This window comes from Schistocerca piceifrons, chromosome 11 (genome assembly GCF_021461385.2).
Source record: "Schistocerca piceifrons isolate TAMUIC-IGC-003096 chromosome 11, iqSchPice1.1, whole genome shotgun sequence".
NCBI classification, from domain to species: domain Eukaryota; kingdom Metazoa; phylum Arthropoda; class Insecta; order Orthoptera; family Acrididae; genus Schistocerca; species Schistocerca piceifrons.
In genome coordinates this window covers 144,525,088-144,545,180 of record NC_060148.1, presented here as the reverse complement: position 1 = coordinate 144,545,180, position 20,093 = coordinate 144,525,088, and the positions used below count along the sequence as shown (strand labels likewise).

At 40.8% G+C, this 20,093-nt stretch overlaps 1 protein-coding gene across 1 annotated transcript in view; it reads right to left on the bottom strand.

Annotated features, from left to right (window-relative positions):
- The window catches only part of LOC124719984 (prostamide/prostaglandin F synthase-like), a 46,634-nt gene extending 35,977 nt beyond the window's left edge, over positions 1-10,657 (bottom strand). The window contains exon 1 of the mRNA XM_047245210.1: positions 10,470-10,657. Within this exon, the coding sequence (XP_047101166.1) occupies positions 10,470-10,538 (69 nt within the window). The 5' untranslated portion in view covers positions 10,539-10,657. The remainder of the gene's footprint in view (positions 1-10,469) is intronic.
- Between the last annotated feature and the right edge of the window lie 9,436 nt (positions 10,658-20,093).

The following is a 20,093-nucleotide window of genomic DNA, read 5'->3' as shown; positions in this document are numbered from 1 at the left end:
GGTGACAATCTGAGCAGTTCTCTTAGGTTGTTCGCAGATGATGCTGTAATTTACCGTCTAGTAAGGTCATCCGAAGACCAGTATCAGTTGCAAAATGATTTAGAAAAGATTGCTGTACGGTGTGGCAGGTGGCAGTTGACACTAAATAACGGAAAGTGTGAGGTGATCCACATGAGTTCCAAAAGAAATCCGTTGGAATTCGATTACTCGATAAATAGTACAATTCTCAAGGCTGTCAATTCAAGTAAGTACCTGGGTGTTAAAATTACGAACAACTTCAGTTGGAAAGACCACATAGATAATATTGTGGGGAAGGCGAGCCTAAGGTTGCGTTTCATTGGCAGGACACTTAGAAGATGCAACAAGTCCACTAAAGAGACAGCTTACACTACACTTGTTCGTCCTCTGTTAGAATATTGCTGCGCGGTGTGGGATCCTTACCAGGTGGGATTGACGGAGGACATCGAAAGGGTGCAAAAAAGGGCAGCTCGTTTTGTATTATCACATAATAGGGGAGAGAGTGTGGCAGATATGATACGCGAGTTGGGACGGAAGTCATTAAAGCAAAGACGTCTTTCGTCGCGGCAAGATCTATTTACGAAATTTCAGTCAGCAACTTTCTCTTCCGAATGCGAAAATATTTTGTTGAGCCCAACCCACATAGGTAGGAATGATCATCAAAATAAAATAAGAGAAATCAGAGCTCGAACAGAAAGGTTTAGGCGTTCGTTTTTCCCGCGCGCTGTTCGGGAGTGGAATGGCAGAGAGATAGTACGATTGTGGTTAGATGGAGCCTCTGCCAAGCACTTAAATGTGAATTGCAGAGTAGTCATGTAGATGTAGACATCTTCACTTGATAATGGCCTAAATCCGAAATTGCAATTGTGAAATAAAAAAAAGTGTTACAGCCACTGGTGTAAATATGATGTCTTTTATAAACTGCAACCTTTGTAATGTGACAAGATACTACAGCTTTCAAAGTATTCTACTTCCTACCTCAGCAATTGCTCGTGTGGAGACACAGCAGTAGTTTAATATTTCTTAAACTGATTTTTTATGTATCAAAAAGGTTTTATTTGTGTATTACAAAATTATAAGAAACATTTTTCTGTTTCATGTCAAGAGCCAGAGTGATGCAGCATGTTGACAGCAGAATCTCATTTGCGGCAGCCACAGATGCTGAGCTGGCCACTTAGGGTAAAACCCACTCTTCTGAAGCCAGATATAGTGCCATACCTTGTATAAAAGTTACAATAAATGATAAAAATAGTAAAAATCAGACAACTTTTGTTTCAGACCAGACCAACATACCTCAAACATCTGCCTTACAATCATCTAAATTGAAGTCAGTTCACTGATAGAAGCAGACCACACAGCACACTATACACACCATCTATTCCAATAGCAGAGACCTGTTAACACTACTTCCTTCTAGCTTAGTGACAAAAAAGTTTTTCTGCTGTCAAGTAATCTTATTTTATTTCCGTCGAATGCAGCCATTTGCGTGTATTATTCTAATTTTGGCGCAAAAATGCTACATGCCACATACTACTACGAATATGTGACACACGTGGATAAAAATGCCTACCGTGAGCCACACACAGTAGGCTGGAACTTAACTTCCTCTGGATAATGTACGACCGTTCAATAAAAACTTGGCTCACAGATGTCTCACGGTCGAACTGTACACTGTCTGCTTTACGCTCTGATGTCTTAGTGACCAGTCAATCCACTTCACTGGTGATCCAATAGTCAATTGGTTGAGGGTAGATACGTAATTTGAGGTAAACATAACAAATATCAGGCAAATCACAGTAATAACATATGCTACACTCCAGACATATTTTCCATAGCAGACTGACTTGACAAGATACAGCTTCCTACTGAACGGTGGTCCTTAATGAAGTAAAATGTGAGTTCACCTAGTAAGACTATCCCTTTTCCAACTTATCTATCAGTACACGAGTGATAACCACAAGCTCAGATTCTAAACTAAACTCCACGCATAACAAAACACAGTTCCGTGCCCTGACAGTCCAACTCACAATCTAGAGTCTCTCTTCAGAATCTCTCACTAGGATGCACCCACAATTGCAGAAAACACACACAAGTCACTGATGGTAGTAACCAAACACCCACTCACACCAGAAAAGCCAAATCAAATCCCCAAAAGAAAAAGTCACAAGGCGTTAGGTGAGGCAACCGGGGGAGCCTACGGAACAAAGCCCCACCATCTGTACCACTACATCCAATCTGGCAATGAACATCGGTGCTCTGACAAAGCGTTCTGTCAGAAGGCGAAATTCTTGAAATCTGTAGTCAGATTTGGAAACTGTCAACGCAAAATGTCGAGTTAAAAGCTACCCAACACAGTCTTCTCGCAGAAGAAAAATAGTAAGTACAGCTACACCTGCGATGCTGCAAACAAAAAGTAAGCCTTCAGCAAATCTCATTCGTGCACCACAATTTCATGAAGATTCTCAGTGCCCCACACTCTCAAACTGTGGTGAAAAACACTTAAAAAAAAGGGGGGGGGGGGCTCGGTTCCCTGCAGAATATCAGCTCGAAGGCAAAATATTCCTCTCGTGTAGTCTAGTACGTAAAACTCTTCTCACTTTGACATTTTGTCGAGGCACTGGACTTATCGCCAACTGATATGCACGATGCAATCTCCGAGTTTACAATTCTATTTGTGCATCAATCATATCTGCACATATAATACTTTGGAAACAGAGAGAACTTCGAAAACAAATGAATAATTCATCCGTTCAGAAAGCTGTTGCACTCTGCGACTGTTATATTAACTTGTAAATTATAGATTGCAGCGATAGGTCTTCCTTTTTAAATTTTATTGTGCAGATCTAGATTTCGGCTAGAAGCTAGCCATTCTCAATGCACTATTATTTTCACTCAATGCACGAAATTCCCTGTTGGTCGGGCTTCATCCCCAGTTCATTGAATAATTTATAGTAACCCTCCATTTACTTAACCATACAGGAAGTTTTGAAAGAAAATAGTTACGTACATCTGTAATAACAGACATCTGTTTACAATACACTACACACTGTTTCAACAAACACTGCTACAGAGCCCTGGAATCATCAAATTTAGATAAATGGCAAATTTGCAGAAGCAACCAATGATTTATATTTTTAATGTCCTTTTGTATATGTTTTAATTTGCAAACTCTCACTTTATGTTAGATGCTCACTGAAGGAATGCATCACAGTACACTTCACTTTGAACTTCAGACAAGGGGATCAAAGTCTATAAACAGTTTCTGCATTTTTCCTTTAATACTGTAAATCACAATTAAGTTGGTACACATTTTTACTGACAGCAACAAAATCCCATAAGTTGTAAATCTACTGGAATTGAAAGTGAGTATTACAAAGAGGCCTGTGCAAGATGCGCAATTACCTTCTTTACACAGTGTTCTTACTTCTGAATAAAAATTTAAAATTAAGTGCACTCTCCGGACTATATTTCAACAAGATGACTATGTGAAAATACGAAAATGAGGCCAATGCTCCTGTTTTGTATCCACATAAATAGAATTCAGAGCAAAACGGGCTGAACAGATCATCTGCATCAGATCATCTCCACCCTTCTCCTTTATGACAGCCCGAGATCTGCCGGGTACATTTTTGACGAGGTATCGGAATGTTTGTGGAGGAATGGCAGCCCATTCTCTCTCGGCAGCCAAAACGAGACAAGGTACATATGTCGGATGCTGCGGTCCGGAGTGAAGTTAATGTTCGAAATCGTTCCAGAGGTATTCCGTTTGGTTCAGGTCGGGACTCAGTGCAAGCCAGCCCGTTGCAGGAATGCTACTGTCCACACACCACTGCCTCGTAACTGCTGCTTTATGATTTGGTGCATTCTCATGCTAGTACAATCAATCATTGTTTCCAAACTAGTGCAAGCAGTACACAATATTGTGAATGTACTCGTATCCTTCCGAACTTAAAAGAGTTTCTTGTGGACAATAAGGAGACCACACCCTAATCACAAAAAAATAAAAAAAAATAATAATAATACCGTAAACCGCCTCCTCCGCCCTTCACTACTGGCACTACACACAGTGGCAAGTAACTTTCTCCACACATCCGCCATACACAAGCCCTTCCATCATATTGCCACACAGTACAGCATAATCTGTCGCCCTGAATTACTCATTTCCATTCGTCCACTGTCCAGTAGCATTACTCTATACACCAACCCAAATGTGTCTTAGCACCGACAATAGAAATGTGTGGCTTATGAGATGCCGCTTGCCCATTCTTTTAAACTCTGCCTGGCTGGCGGTAGCACTCAAACACACGAGTGATTCCTTCCACTGATTTTGTGCAATTTTTTTACAACCGCCCTCCGTAAGGCTCGACGGTTCCCTGCCGTCGGAATACGAGGTCTGCACAGTATCTTATTAGCTGCAGTCGTTCTTTCACGTTTCCACTCCGCTGTCACGTAATCGACAGAAGACTGACAGGTTTAGAAAGGCTGAACATCCCTGAAGGATTTTGTACTCCAGTGAAATCAGATGACTAGTGTACGTTTCAAGTCACTCAGCTGTCCTCAATGGCCTATCCTGCTTCTCTACTGACAACACAGATCCTCTGGATCACTCCATTGTTTGTTACTATTCATTTTCACCCCAAGAAATTTTATACACCGTTTCACTTATTGCACAGGTGTTATGTCTGCTTCTAGTAATAAAGTGTCACGTCAGTTGTTTGTAGCCAAATAATGTACGCCTCTACGAGATTTAAACTCTAAACTGGTGCGAATCAATTGCATGCCTGCTCAGTTACCATCTCAGCTTGGACTGTTAAGGTTGAGCTGGAGCCTTAATTACTAAGTTTCTGTTATCAGCAGCCACTGGGAGCACAGAAGAAACCAGCTACCCTACAGCCGCAATACACTAATTCTGCAGACAAATCAGTACAAACAGCCCGACTGACTGTGCTCCTCGGACAGTGCACAAACCTATCGGCCGAGTCTTCCGATCCACGAGCATCTTCAAAACAGTATACTTCGACAAGATTTTCACCGTCTACAGCACGATAAGGAAATATAGACAGATTTCCCTTTCAGTGCCCAAATTTACAGTTGTCACCTTTCGTACCGAAGGCATCTCGTCCAGTAAAGACGGGTTGCCGAGCAGACAGTGAAGAGAACACAATCTCGACGTTGCGTGCGTCCGACAAACCTACTGACACACCGACCGGAAGCCGAGGCCTGCAACTCTTGGCTGAAATATCTATCGGCTAATATGGTAGTGCCATATTCACAAAATCTGAAACTCATCTTGTTAACAACATTTACATCAGAAAATAAGACAAATTTTAACAAGCAAACTTTTCCACAAAATAGTTATGCCAGTCTACAAGCAGCTAAACCCCATTTTCTCCTTCAGTGGACCAGTGAAGTTGAGGAATCAAAAATTAAACTTTGTGACACGAGATTTTAACTGAATGGGGTATGAATGCAGAGAATAATGGTGAATTGCTACAACAATGGACAGATTCCAGTGAACTCTCTCTTATTTGTGACAGTAGACTGTCAACTTACTTCAACAGCAGCCACCTGCAAACAGGATATAGCCTAATCCACACCCAAATTTTCTCTCTCTTAGCATAATACAACAATGCACTAAAATATTACGCAGTCCTATTCGTAAGTCTCAACAAAGACCAATCCTGTGTCAGTTTCATTCAGCGATCCGACCACAGTGTGTTCCCTTTCACCTTTGATATAACTTCACAAAATCAGATTGCCCAAAATTCTTTTCTTTGCTGATGCCTTGCTCCAAAATATCAAACCCACTCCAGAAGCATATGACCAGTTCACAGAGACTTAAGAACAGTTTCAGTAATTCTATTCCCTGCTGATATCGCACAAACTCCATTGAGGGTATCAATTCAAATGTGATCTTGCAACTACAAAATTACTACCATCCATTCAAACAGAACTCAGTGGGTGAAGAAACCACTGAACCACCACATGGCGTATGTTCTGTTACAGCCTTGTCAAACAGAAAGGGAGGGGGGGGGGGGGGTAAGAGAGAGAGAGAGAGAGAGAGAGAGAGAGAGAGAGAGAGAGAGAGAGAGAGAGAGAGCACAAGGATGGAAGAACTGGAGCAGTCAAAAGGCCTGGAGATGAAGATCAATAGAGATCCAACTATGAGTAATACCCACTAAGATGCAACTGCCAATCAGATTGCTCATCAATTTCCTATGACTGGCAAAACTGAACAAGAAACCAAAACCAGGCAATTTATGTGGAAGATACCTTCAGATAAAAATAGAAAAAGAAAAACTTAATCAGAAAATGAAATAGTCTATTGCAAATTAGGAATACCTGCTGGTTTGGATGGTATTCATCTTTAACATAGAAAGAAATTTCGATGTTCAACAAATGAATAACTGATATAGCTTTGTAAGACTGAAGGAATTATAGGCCAAGACCTCTGCTGCATCACCTATATAAGACTCCCAAAAGGATGCTACTCAACGGACTCGTCCAGGCTATTGATCGACACCACAATCCACAACGGGCAGGCTTCAGAACAAACAAAAGTGCTGTCACAAAAGTTCTTAACATCACTCGGCACACTGAGAATGGATCTGAAAACTGACAAAACACAGGGATAGCTTTCATTGACCTCAGCACTGCATATGACAGTGAACTACCATCTATTGTTACAGAAGATGTTTGCACTCGCAATGTACCTCAAACTTACCAGACTGAGTCAACCTTACTGCAGAATTATAGTTTTTTCTTAACTTTCAATGTCAACTAAGTAAATGGAGAATACAGAAAAATGGAATGCCGCAAAGAAGCAGTCTGGCTCCATTACTATTCAATACTTACACTAATCACAAACCACTCTCAAACAACACAAGAGATTTTATTTACGCAGACAACCTTGGACTAGCTCAACACGGTGGAGCCTTAAAAAAGACACACAGTGGCCAAAATAGAGTTACAGAGTCTTACAAACAACATACAGAAAATTCACTCTTATTTTAAACACAAAATAAAGAGTACTAAAAAATAACAAAAATTAATAATAATTATTATTATTAAACACAATGTATTGAACATTCAATAGGTCAATAGTTCAGAGGAGGCACTGGAATAATCATCACAAATTTCTATACACAACTCAGCACATTTCAACACGTTTCATCTGGTGCGATTTCCACAGCCACATTGTAAATGTTTGTTTTCAACTCTTCAGCTGTATGTGGGTTGTCATTTTACACTTTAAATTACACCACAAATAAAAAACATGTAGACAGATCAGGCAACCTGTGAGACTATAACCTTGTGGAACCTGTACATTTTCCTCCAAAAGCTTCATGGATGTATGACATTGATACTGAAAATCTTTCTGGAAAACACATACTCTCATTCTTCCTCCATTAGATGTGTTATGAATGGTTGCAACAATTCCGTTGAGAGTTCGTAGTGTTAAAGAAAATGGAGCCTACAATCTGTTGATCTGAAACCGCACACCAAACACCTACATTCAAATTGCGCAGAGGCCACTCAAAGTGGTCTCTGGGATTGTCTGTTGCCTAATAGCACATGTTTTGAGAGTTCATGTACACACTACGGTGAAAACATGATTTGGCCGAGTTAAAGTAAAGATCTGGATCCAGATAACTATCAGCAACAGGCGAGAGTAACCATTCGGAGTAGTGATGATGTGTGTAATTCATAGGTTTTAATGCTTGCACCACTCTTACTTAGTATGTTTGCATATGTGACAGCTTCAACACGTTCTGCCAGGCTAGAGATGTAGTTTATTTCCGTGAACTTCTTGTGATATTGTCCCGCTGCCAGTGCACCTCCAAGTACTCGTCGAGAAGTCGCTGTCGATCGTGAATGACTGAAGTTTGGGAACAACGGAGATCACCCATTGTTTGGCCATCGACAGTCTCAAACTAGGCAGAAATGAAAGGAAAGTATCCCCCAGACATCAAAGCCTCAAACGTATATCCAGATAATGCAAGACTTCCAACGTTGAAGTCTTGCTACAGCCACATGAACATCTTTCAGCTAGCTGCAAGGACTCGTCGCTTAGGAGGCCAGCGAGAGTGAGCGTGGCCGATAACGCACTGTCACTCGTGTGAGTCAATGCCTTTTCTGGCAATTTTCATGCTCACACGAGATCTATTGCTTGCCGTATGTGCGGCTCAGTTTTGAAGAAATGTTATTGGAATGCAGATATGATTAATTCCTTTGTCTAGTTTTTGTAATCTAAACACACACAACTATAATTATCGTGTAATCACCTATCTATTAACTGTATATATTTGGCATATTTCTGACACGAGTGAATGGAAATAAAATCAGCAACCATTACATTTTTAATCATCCTTTGGCTGTCGTTATGTAGGACAGAGGTACCAAAGCAAAGGAACAGATTGTATAAGTTTCCTCTTCAGAACAAAGACAAACTCTCTGACCACACACAGTATGCCACAATTACTATTTGTTGCCAGTTTTGAAACCGCACAGAGATGAACGAGACTTATTTATCAGAAATTTATTGACAATTGTGACTTACAAGCAAATGGTATGCACATAAAACAAAGTGATGCAGTAAATTCTCTTTTAAAATTTTATGCCTACAATTCATTATACATTCCTTTGCCAGTTCGATCACGACTGCTCATTGCTTGGTGGCAATGACACAAAAAAAGAGTCCAGATATTTTAGTATAGAATATGTAACGCATATTTGCAGCAGTACAAAACCAACTGCACATGAAGGTAATACGTACACAGAAACATACATTCTTTCTCAAACTTATATTTGGGAAAATTTGTTGTTTTATTGCTTGCTGCTCCCATCTATACAACTGTATACTGTGCAGCACAGCCTGTATTTCAAAATGCATAACATATGTATGTAATTGTGGTTGGTATTTTATGTGCCTTATGAGTAAATGAATGTCCATGAAATGTGGGTAGCATTTTTCAGGTATAAATGGCCCACCATGTGTTTCTAATGCTTCCTTCAATGTTGAGGGCTAATACTTCAGTTCTCTTTCTACATGACTAGAATACAATTATAACTAGGTAGGTGAAACTTTAATAATGACTAACATTCTTTCCTGTAATAATAATGTTAAAAACATCACTATCAAATTAATATTAGCATTAATAAGGCTGGAATGTAACAGTAATACAACTGCTCTACTTCGAAAGGACTGTGGGTCATATGCACAAGGAAAATAACTTTGTGATAAATTTTTTGTTGGTGAAGCACATCAAAGGTTCTTATGTTTAAGCACAATAATCCATTTGTAAATTACAGAAACTGTGAACTGAATCAGACTGTGTTAATGCAGGGTCAGAAAAAAATAGTTTTCTCAGAAGAATTTCCTGTTTCAAAACGATTCTATCACTGCCTCTGCCCAAAGCAGGAGCATTACGAGGATATTATCTCTCAAGTTATGTAAGTATTACCAGATAACGTTTTCTTTTACTCTTCCAAAGAATCTCGTCTGACCCACACTGCATGACTCACGAAGTTCGTGAGAAGGAATTACACAACCGAAAACTATGTTCAGTCTTATCTCTCGCTACAGCTTCTATACTGTCCAGGTATTTTACATCTTCGGGCTATTGCAACAGCTATTCTGTCGCAGAAATATCCAAGGAAATTTCCTATTCTAGTTTTTAATGTACTTTTATTTATTGCAAGCAAACGTCTTCCTTCAGGTCGATTTTTCAAAACGCATCAAACATACCTAACATAACATTCCCAAAACTTACCCGAGTTCTCAAGTTTTCAGTACCAGCACTACTCGGTTGGGATGACAACTGTAGACCCGTTAATGAGTCGGGAAAACTTAAACACAATAAAATTCGGATTGCAAAATTTAACGAAGGAATCCACAATTAAAAAAATAAATAAATAAAAAGATAAAAAAAACACCAGAGCTAACCAAAAATATGTTTCGATGGATTGACTTGACAGAAGAAAACCAACAGTGAGGATCTACGTAAGAATAGCATTTGGTATGCTGTAGCAGTAATATTTCCCTGAAATTTCCGCGCAAAAAAATATATAAATAAAACAAAAGATGAGGCTTTGTGAGTTACACACTAGACACATGAGGGGGCCGCTTTTGTTAAAAACTTTGTAAGTAATAATGTCAAGTGCATTTCTAGGTCGTCATCGGTGAGAGTTAAATTTATTGCTTTCTTACCGCAAAAACTAGACAGAAGTCTTAAACGCACACCATTCAATTCTAAATCTCGGGCTCATTATATAGGACGCTACTCTAGTTGATAATAGCCATAATCGCAGAGCTCAGATCCGACCGTGATCTAAAACTTATGTATGTTTTAAATTCAACAGCAGCTCTATCGAACGGCGGTTGCACGTAGTTTGTACGAAACTACATGCACAATCCCAGCACAACATAATGCACGGCTTTCGTGACTTACCTCCCCCGTAGCAACATTCTTCAGCTGATTCTTTCCCAGAGCATCAAGGTCTATCTTTGATTCGGTCATTTCAAATCAGAAGCGTAACTCTGTGACTGATTATCACTACACTCTCTAGACAGTGCAAGAAACTATTCCGACGCTGGACAGAAAGACACTCGTAACCTTGGACTCAGCCAATAAAGACGCATTTGTACCTTACTCAGTAGTCGCCAGATGGCTGTATTGTCGCTTACGTAAGGTACCGCGCCCATTCGAGTTCCCTGGCATGACAGAGGGAATAGCATGTTTCCACAGCACTGTTGTGTGGCATTTGAGGCGTTGGGGCTACCTATGCACACATTTTCGTAAACTGCGTAAAATTAATATGATGCCAGATTTCGACACGTGTAATTTGATGTATAACGATTAATGTTAACTACCCCGCCCAAACAGACCGACTACACTCTCTACACAGCATTTGCTCTTAATGTCAGTCAGAAAATTTAAAAGTACTTATAATGAATCTAGACATTATCGACCGACGGTGTTGTGCTGGTGGGATTGTGTAACTGACTTTTGTGGTAGACAGCATGAAAGATGATGATGTGATAAGCCAATAAGTCAGATCCACTACTGCGAACTCTACGTTCTCCAGACCTTCAAATTTTTCGCCATCTTCTTTGTTGTTGTGTATGGTGCTTGTATTTTAACGTTGACAGGTAGCTGATTTCTTCTACCTCTAGTCCTCTTCCGGGTCAGCATTCGTTCCAGTGTATTCTACATTGTGCAACCTCTTCTTATCCAATGTTCTAGCCAGTTTCTTTTTCTCCTCTTAATTGTATTCAGTACGCGTCTTTTCCTATTCACGCGTTCATTCACTCTGTATAACATGAACTCATTCCTCATTTTATCTGTTCTATTCACACCTTCCAATTTTCTCCAGATACACACATTAAAAGCGTCTAAGAGTTACTCCATTCTTGCTCTAATTTTTCTTTCATTTAACCACAGTACTCCCGTGAAACATTCATATCTTTTTCTCCAAATATTTCTGCCATCAATTTTTGTGCTTGGGCTAGGTGAATGTTCTTTCTAGCTTAAGTCATTGGATGTTATATATTTAATCTAATTTTTGATGCACTGTTTCATTGTTGCAGTTTCAAGTGTTGTTTGTATCATGCATATAACAAAATCAATCCCTGTTTGTTGTATGAGTATGTGCTGTGTGGAGATTACCTAAGTATATAAGTGTGATTTTTGCTATGATAGGCACTTGTAAATGAGTGGCTACGTACATTCGAAACTAGTCACGAGTATAAATTACACAAACTGTGACATAAATTTAATAAAGAATTAATAGACAATTGTTTCCAACAAAAACCTTCACACACAGCAAGCCACATTACCATAAAGTGAAGCGGAAGGTGATTCACTTGCCACTAGTATGCCACGCCTTCACACTTCCAGTCCCGTTCACATATTGTGAATGGGGAGAACTACTGATGGTAAAATGTTCTTTGAATGTGCACTCAAGAGACATTAAACGATTAAGCAGACATGTTGCACAATCGTCTTGACACCCTAAAATATAAGACGGAATGGGATTCAAAAAACTTCTTATGGGTACTAGTGTTTCGTAAGACCCCTAGAGATGTTTCGACGGCGCATTTCGAAAAATGACGACAGTTTCAGGCCGCCAATTTCTGCTTCCTTCAGATTAGCAATCGCATTTTGCACCCATAATTCACTGCAAATTTATCGAACAACGAGCAGTGAACTACGTAACTTTAAAGTACCATAATAAATATGACCGATAACGAAAAGAGACTCATTTTAACCTACAGCCGCGAGATGAGACTATAAGATGGAATACGATGAAGTATTTTTTCCTAACAGTTCCCTGCAATCGATGGAGAACTACTGCAAAAAAGAGGCGAATCCAAAATCTGAGGTTTTAATTTTTTATGCGGAAAGTTAAACGTAAATATCAATCATGGATTAGGTCTTAGAGTCGCTTCACAATTGCCGCTTCATGGCTGTTGGATAGGGACTTTTCACAATGAAACGACTGGAGTGTAAACGGCTCGGTATCTTGTGCTGACAGTAACTCACAGGCTGTAGCGACAACATCACTATAGACTTTCCCACTTGTACACGCTTTCCTAAAGTCTGACACAGAATTAAACAGGTGAGTCGCAATAAATTACCTGCGTGGGTGATCTTTGATAGACGCCTGAAGAAAAGAAGCAATACGACGCATTGGCTTCGTCAAACCAATATGAGAAGATAGACTGTCGGGGCATTCTTGGTACTTTTTGAGGACTTGAGGACTTGAGAAAAGATGGTGTCAAATTTTTCAACTATTTTAGGACGAGTATGTAAAATTTTACGATCAGCATGTAAGAATAAAAGATTCAATCCAAATCTACAACAAATTCCTTCAGAGAATGTATCCAATCTATACAGATGTCGGCACTCACAATCGGGGATTATGATACATTTTTAAATTTTATTGTAATTTATGTTCCTGTTTCGACGGATTTTAATATATTGTATAGCATTACGTGTTTGAAACATACTGAAGAACAAAAGACGTACATACTAAAATATACTGAAGAGCCAAAGAAACTGATACACCTGCCAAATATAGTCTAGGGCCCTCGCGAACATACAGGACTGACAACACTACGTGGCATGAACTCGACTAATGTCTGAAGTAGTGCTGGAGGGAACTGATGCCATGAATCCTACAGAGCTGTCCATGAACCCGTAAGAGTACCAGGAGGGGGGGGGGGGGGGGGGGTAGGGCGGGTAGAGATCTCTTCTCAACAGCACACTGCAAGGAGTTCCAGATATGCTCAGAAATGCTCGTGTCTGGGGAGTTTGGTGGCCAGTGGAAGTGTTTAAACTCAGAAGAATGTTCCTGGAGCCACTCTGTAGCAATTCTGGACGTTGGGGGTGTCGTAAGTCCGGCGGAATGCACAATGGACACGAATGGATGTAGGGGATCAGACAAGATGCTTACGTACGTTAATGTGTCAGAGTCTTATCTAGACGTATCAGGGGTCCCATATCACTCCAACTGCACAAGCCCCACATTACAGAGCCTCCACCAGCATGAACAAGCCCCTGCTGACATGCGGGATCCATCTGTACGTGTCCATCCTTTCGATACAATTTGAAACGATACTTGTCCGACCAGGCAACATGTTTTCAGTCATCAACAGTCCAACGTCGCTGTTGACGGGCCGAGACGAGACGTAAAGCTTCATGTTGTCCAGCCATCAAGGGTTCACGAGTGGATCTTCGGCTCCAAAAGTCGATATCGATGATGTTTCGTTGAATGGTTCGCACGCTGGCACTTGTTGGGGGGCCAGCATTGAAATTTGTAGCAATTTGCTCAAGGGTTGCACTTCTGTCATGTTGAACGATTCTCTTCAGTTGTTGTTGGTCCTGTTCTTGCAGGATCTTTTTCCGGCCACAGCGATGTCGGAATTTGGTGTTTCACCAGATTCCTGTTATTCACAGTGCACTCGTGGAATAGTCGTACAGGAAAGTTCCCACCTCACCGCTACCTCGGAGATACTGTATCCCATTGCTTGTTCGCTGACTATAACATCACGTTCAAACTCGCTTAAATCTGGATCAGCTGCAATTGTAGCAGCAGTAACCGATCTAACAACTGCACTAGACACTTGTTGCCTTATATAGGCGTGCCCACCGCAGTACCATATTATGTCTGTTTACGTATCTCTGTATCTGAATACGCATGGCTGTACCAGAATGAGATTTTCACTCTGCAGCGGAGTGTGGGCTCATATGAAACTTCCTAGCAGATTAAAACTGTGTGCCGGACCGAGACTCGAACTCGTGATCTTTGCCTTTCACGGGCAAGTGCTCTACCAACTGAGCTACCCAAGTACGACTCACAACCCGTCCTCACAGCTTTACTTCTGCCAGTAACTCGTCTCCTACTTTCCAAACTTCACAGAAGCTCTTCTGTGAACCTTCCAGATCTAGCACTACTGGAAGAAAGGATATCAGTGCACACTCCACGGTAGAGTGCAAATCTCATTCTGGAAACATCCCCCAGGCTGTGGCTATGCCATGTCTCTGCAGAATCCTTTCTCCAAGGAGTGCTAGTTCTGCGAGGTTCGCAGGAGAGCTTCTGTGAAGTTTGGAAAGTAGGAGACGAGTTACTGGCAGAATTAAAGCTGTGAGGACGGGTCGTGAGTCGTGCTTGGGTAGCTCAGTTGGTAGAGCACGTGCCCGCAAAAGGCAGAGGTCCCGAGTTCGAGTCTTGGTCCAGCACACAGATTTAATCTACCAGGAAGTCTCATGCCTATACCAGTTTCTTTAGCGCTTGAGTGTATATTATCGTAACAAATAAACCTTTTAAATACAAATCCTTTCCAAACTTCACAGAAGCTCTTCTGTGAACCTTCCAGATCTAGCACTACTGGAAGAAAGGATATCAGTGCACACTCCGCGGTAGAGTGCAAATCTCATTCTGGAAACATCCCCCAGGCTGTGGCTATGCCATGTCTCTGCAGAATCCTTTCTCCAAGGAGTGCTAGTTCTGCGAGGTTCGCAGGAGAGCTTCTGTGAAGTTTGGAAAGTAGGAGACGAGTTACTGGCAGAATTAAAGCTGTGAGGACGGGTCGTGAGTCGTGCTTGGGTAGCTCAGTTGGTAGAGCACGTGCCCGCAAAAGGCAGAGGTCCCGAGTTCGAGTCTTGGTCCAGCACACAGATTTAATCTACCAGGAAGTCTCATGCCTATACCAGTTTCTTTAGCGCTTGAGTGTATATTATCGTAACAAATAAACCTTTTAAATACAAATCCTTTCCAAACTTCACAGAAGCTCTTCTGTGAACCTTCCAGATCTAGCACTACTGGAAGAAAGGATATCAGTGCACACTCCACGGTAGAGTGCAAATCTCATTCTGGAAACATCCCCCAGGCTGTGGCTATGCCATGTCTCTGCAGAATCCTTTCTCCAAGGAGTGCTAGTTCTGCGAGGTTCGCAGGAGAGCTTCTGTGAAGTTTGGAAAGTAGGAGACGAGTTACTGGCAGAATTAAAGCTGTGAGGACGGGTCGTGAGTCGTGCTTGGGTAGCTCAGTTGGTAGAGCACGTGCCCGCAAAAGGCAGAGGTCCCGAGTTCGAGTCTTGGTCCAGCACACAGATTTAATCTACCAGGAAGTCTCATGCCTATACCAGTTTCTTTAGCGCTTGAGTGTATATTATCGTAACAAATAAACCTTTTAAATACAAATCGATGCCTGAGAAAAAAACTTTAAATATTTAATTTAGAAATTGAATGAATCAAGTGTTGTGGTTTCAGAGTGTTCTCTGACAGCGAGAGGATGTGCAAAATGTCCCTGTGCAGTCCCGGTAACAGGACTGTAGGGTATGGCGGTGGCTATTATGAGCTCAATGGTGTTCGTGGGATGTGCTAGAATAAGCAGTCATACTTTCATCTACTGGATTTTTCGCGATTTTTTAATTTCAGCCACGATTTGTAAGCTAGAATTTCACTACCTTATCGTCGTCAAAACTGTCTATGTACGGAATTGTCGCATTGAAAACGACGTATACCGATCTGAATTTTGCTTCAAGGCACAAATTGGTTCATTTTAAACTGGATATGGTTTGATTCTTTTTTAAATAATGTTTTGGATTCTAAAAATTTTTAATGTCCATCATGATAGAAACAGGTAACGACAAGTATAATTTCACAAGAAGGAACACAAACCCATTGGAGACTACAACAACACACGTCGATTACCGACTGATGTGAACGTCAACAATGGCCTGTAGCCCCTTCTCAATAGTTCGCCTCGGTTTGCCGTTGCCGGCAATCGGCCATGGCAGTAGGGGGCTGCCGATTCCCCACAGCGGCAGCACGGCAGCCGTGTGCTGCTTAGAAGACGCCGTGCAAGTGTGAAATGTCTCATACCTTCTGCCAACTGTGTTCCCCTGCCACTGACGCGGTAGCAGGACAAGTGTGAAACGACCCTAAAGCATGTTTTACATGAGCGACTTTCTGCTCAAAATCGACCACTCAAAGTGTGTGAACCTTTTTTGCACGTGTCTAAATCAGCAAGCAACTACAACCCGAGCGTGTCTACCACGCCAATGATCTACCGATAATGCCCGAGTGTGGAGTTCTAAATTTCGGAGTATACTGCACACTAAGCATACGTAGAAAAAAAGGATTTCGGCATCGTCTGCTAGAATCGGAAGTTAAAGCCGGCTTCACACAGGCAACAAAAGTATCGCCACTGCTAATGGCGAACTGCAATTGCTTTGTAGTTGCATGTGTGAACTCTTAGTTTTCGGTGGCGCCATTTAAGAAGCGCAACTTTTGTCACGCCAAAAAAGTTGAACTTGGTTCTACTTTGTTGCGCCATTTTGCCTTCTCCACAATCGAATAACGTCATTCAATTGCTACCTCACGGCTGGATTCAAACCTTCCTAATGCGCATTCGTTCGCAGATAGTGCTTTTGTTTGTGCGTTTGTTATTAATATGTCGAAAAAGTGGTCAACAGCGACAATTATGAGATTCTTGGAGGTGTATCAAGAACGAGAATGCCTTTGGAACTACAAAATTTGAGACATGCTGCATTAATTGAAATAGTAAACAGTATGCGTGAATATGTACTTGGAATTTATGTAGCTACAACATAATTAAAATTCGAAGCTTCCAAAATGCTTACATGAATGAACATAAAAAAGTACTGAAATCACTTAAGAGTGGTGCATCTACAGACGGTATTTATACACCCAGCCTTGCTTTGTTTGAAGCTGCAGACCGGTTCTTAAAACATGTAGTCGAGACAAGAGAGACGAGAAACACTTTGGTAAGTAATATTTTACATTTATTATGTTTCCAAAACATCTTATTTTGTAATATGTACAGCCGTTTAATCAGCTGAGACAGGTGACGCCATTTTGCAAACTGCGCAATCACGATGAATTTGTAGCGTCCTGTGTGAACGGTAGCTCACAGCACCACTTCAGAATGACTTGACTTGTGGCGATACTTTCGTTGCGTGTGTAAACCCGGCTAAGCTTACTCCTATTATACAAATGGATTTTGTGCTTTGGTGTCTCCTTAATCTTTATTATGTTGTGTGCTTTCTTTTCGTGGCACACTGAAAAGCTACATAAGATCCTAATATTTTTTCTTACTAGCGTTGTCTTTACAAGATAGGCGAAATATCAGAAACTACAAAGTTATTTACCTATTACAGAAAAACCTAAACTATGCAAGAAATAATGAAAGTTATTTTAACTTAAAAAGGTCTGAGTTCTTCGATAAGAAAAATAATTTTTAAAGTTATTTGACACTCAGTAAGAAAACAGGCTGTAAAGGATAAAGGAGAAAACCGCTATTTACTGCGCTCTGGATATTCTTTAATTTTTTGTATGTTCTGAAATGTTTGGATGGCAGTTTCCCACACTTTCAGTTCATATGACTGTAAAGAATTTAGAACACAGTCATTTACAAGAGTTTTCACTATAAATTTTGCTGTGGAGAAACTCTATTATCACTGCTTGTTCCAATATTTTGCTATGGTATTTCTACTTTCCCGTAAAAATGATAGTCTGTCATAACCTCACTTCCACCGTTCAGATGGCGAACTTCTCAACAGATACCTACAACAACACAGGCAATTTTGGCACTGATGTGTAAACGAAAATGACCACTCCAAACACACGAGACTCAGTACGCGAATAAAATGCCAGGGGCGCTGCAGTAGACTCACTTGTCTCGAGTGGTCAATTGAGACAAGAAAGCCTATCATGTAAAAGGGCTGGCCGACTGTGCCTCGAAGGCAGCACAAGGAGCGATCTGAGACTGTTGGACTGTCAACAATCCCTCTAGCCATTACTGCCAGTAGAAGAATCCTAATGATGCCATTGCTTTTTTATTCAAGTAATTCTCCAGCTGGCCTCATGAGACTGAGTCGACCCCATTCCAGACCTTCTTAGTTCATAAAACTCCAAGAAGGTACTGGCAATCGAAGCCATCTTCTCCTGAACCTGAAGCCAGTGATGCTAACCATTCGACTGTCGGCAGCAGACTTTGGATAAAAACTACTTCGATCAGGGATGTAACTGCGCTATTAATAGTAAAATTAGGCTTTTTGCAGATGATGCGGTTATCTTCAATGAAGTACTAACTGAAAGAAGCTGCATAAATATTCAATCAAATCTTGATAAGATTTTAAGGTGGTGTAAGGATTGGCAACATGCTTTAAATTTTCAGAAATGTAAAATTTTGTGCTTCACAAAACGAAAAAGAAAAAGAAACGTGGTATCCTATGACTACAACATCAATGGGTCAGAGTTGGAATCGTCTAACTCATGTAAATACATGGGTGTAACACATTATTGGAATATGGTATAGAATGATTACTTAGGCTCAGTCATAGGTAAAGCGGGTGGTAGAATTCAGTTAATTGGTAGAATTGCAAACAGTCTACAAGGAAGACTGATTACAAATCACTTGTACAACTGGTTATTTATTTATTTATTTAGTTCTTTGATCATACGCAGTATAATGTACAAGTTGATACTGGACATAATTCTAGTCATTACGGTAGACAGTTTTTCGAGATTATCTGCAGTTCTGTGTGTTATATGATGGTTCTAGAATACTGCTCAAGTGTGTGGGACCCATATAGGCCTAACAGGGATAATGAACATATACAGAGAATGGCAGCACAAATGGTCACAGGTTTGTTCAATTTGTGGGAGAGTGTCACAGAGATGCTGAAAGAACTGAACTGGCAGACTCTTGAAGACAGAGGTAACCTATACTGGGAAAGTCTATTTATAAAGATTCAACAACTGTCTTTAAATGATTACTCTATGAATATACTATAGTCCGTACATATCACTCACGAAGGGATGGTTTGCGGAGTATGGCTGTAAATGTAGATGTGTGACAATGATGATGTGGATGATGTTTGGTTTGTGGGGCACTCAACTGCGCCATCATCAGCTCCTGTACAAAGTCCCAATTTTTACATGGTCAATTTTATTTTCAGAATCCAATCTAGTCACTTTCACAAATGATGATGATGATGATGAAATGATGAGGACAACACAAACACCCAGTACCTGGGCAGAGAAAATCCCCAACATGGCCGGGAATCGAACCCGGGACCCCGTGATCCAGAGGTAGCAACGCTAAAATGTAGATGTAGTTTACATAAACAGTTTCTTTTCAGCAGTGCAGCAGATGATTCAACTTTCAGCTTGCATTTTTCCTTGAATTGTAATGATTCCTTGCAAGGTAGGGCTACGTGGCCTACCACAAACATTCCATGGAAAAAAACTTGCGCCAATGAGTCTGAACAATGAATCAGTGCATCTAAGATTTACAAGTGGATAACTGCCACAGGCTACACGTCGAGACCAAACATGTGTCAAGTGGTGGCTTGGCGAGCACAACAGTCGTGATAATATGGGGCGGGCACACAGCGGTATGTAGTGCAAACTGTGCTCTGTCTTTCAAGAGAGAGAGATAGAGCAGTGGTTAGCACTCTGGACTCACATTAAGAAGGACTAAGGTTCAAACCCGCATCTGGCCATCCAGGTTTATGTTTCCTGTGATTTCTCTAAATTGCT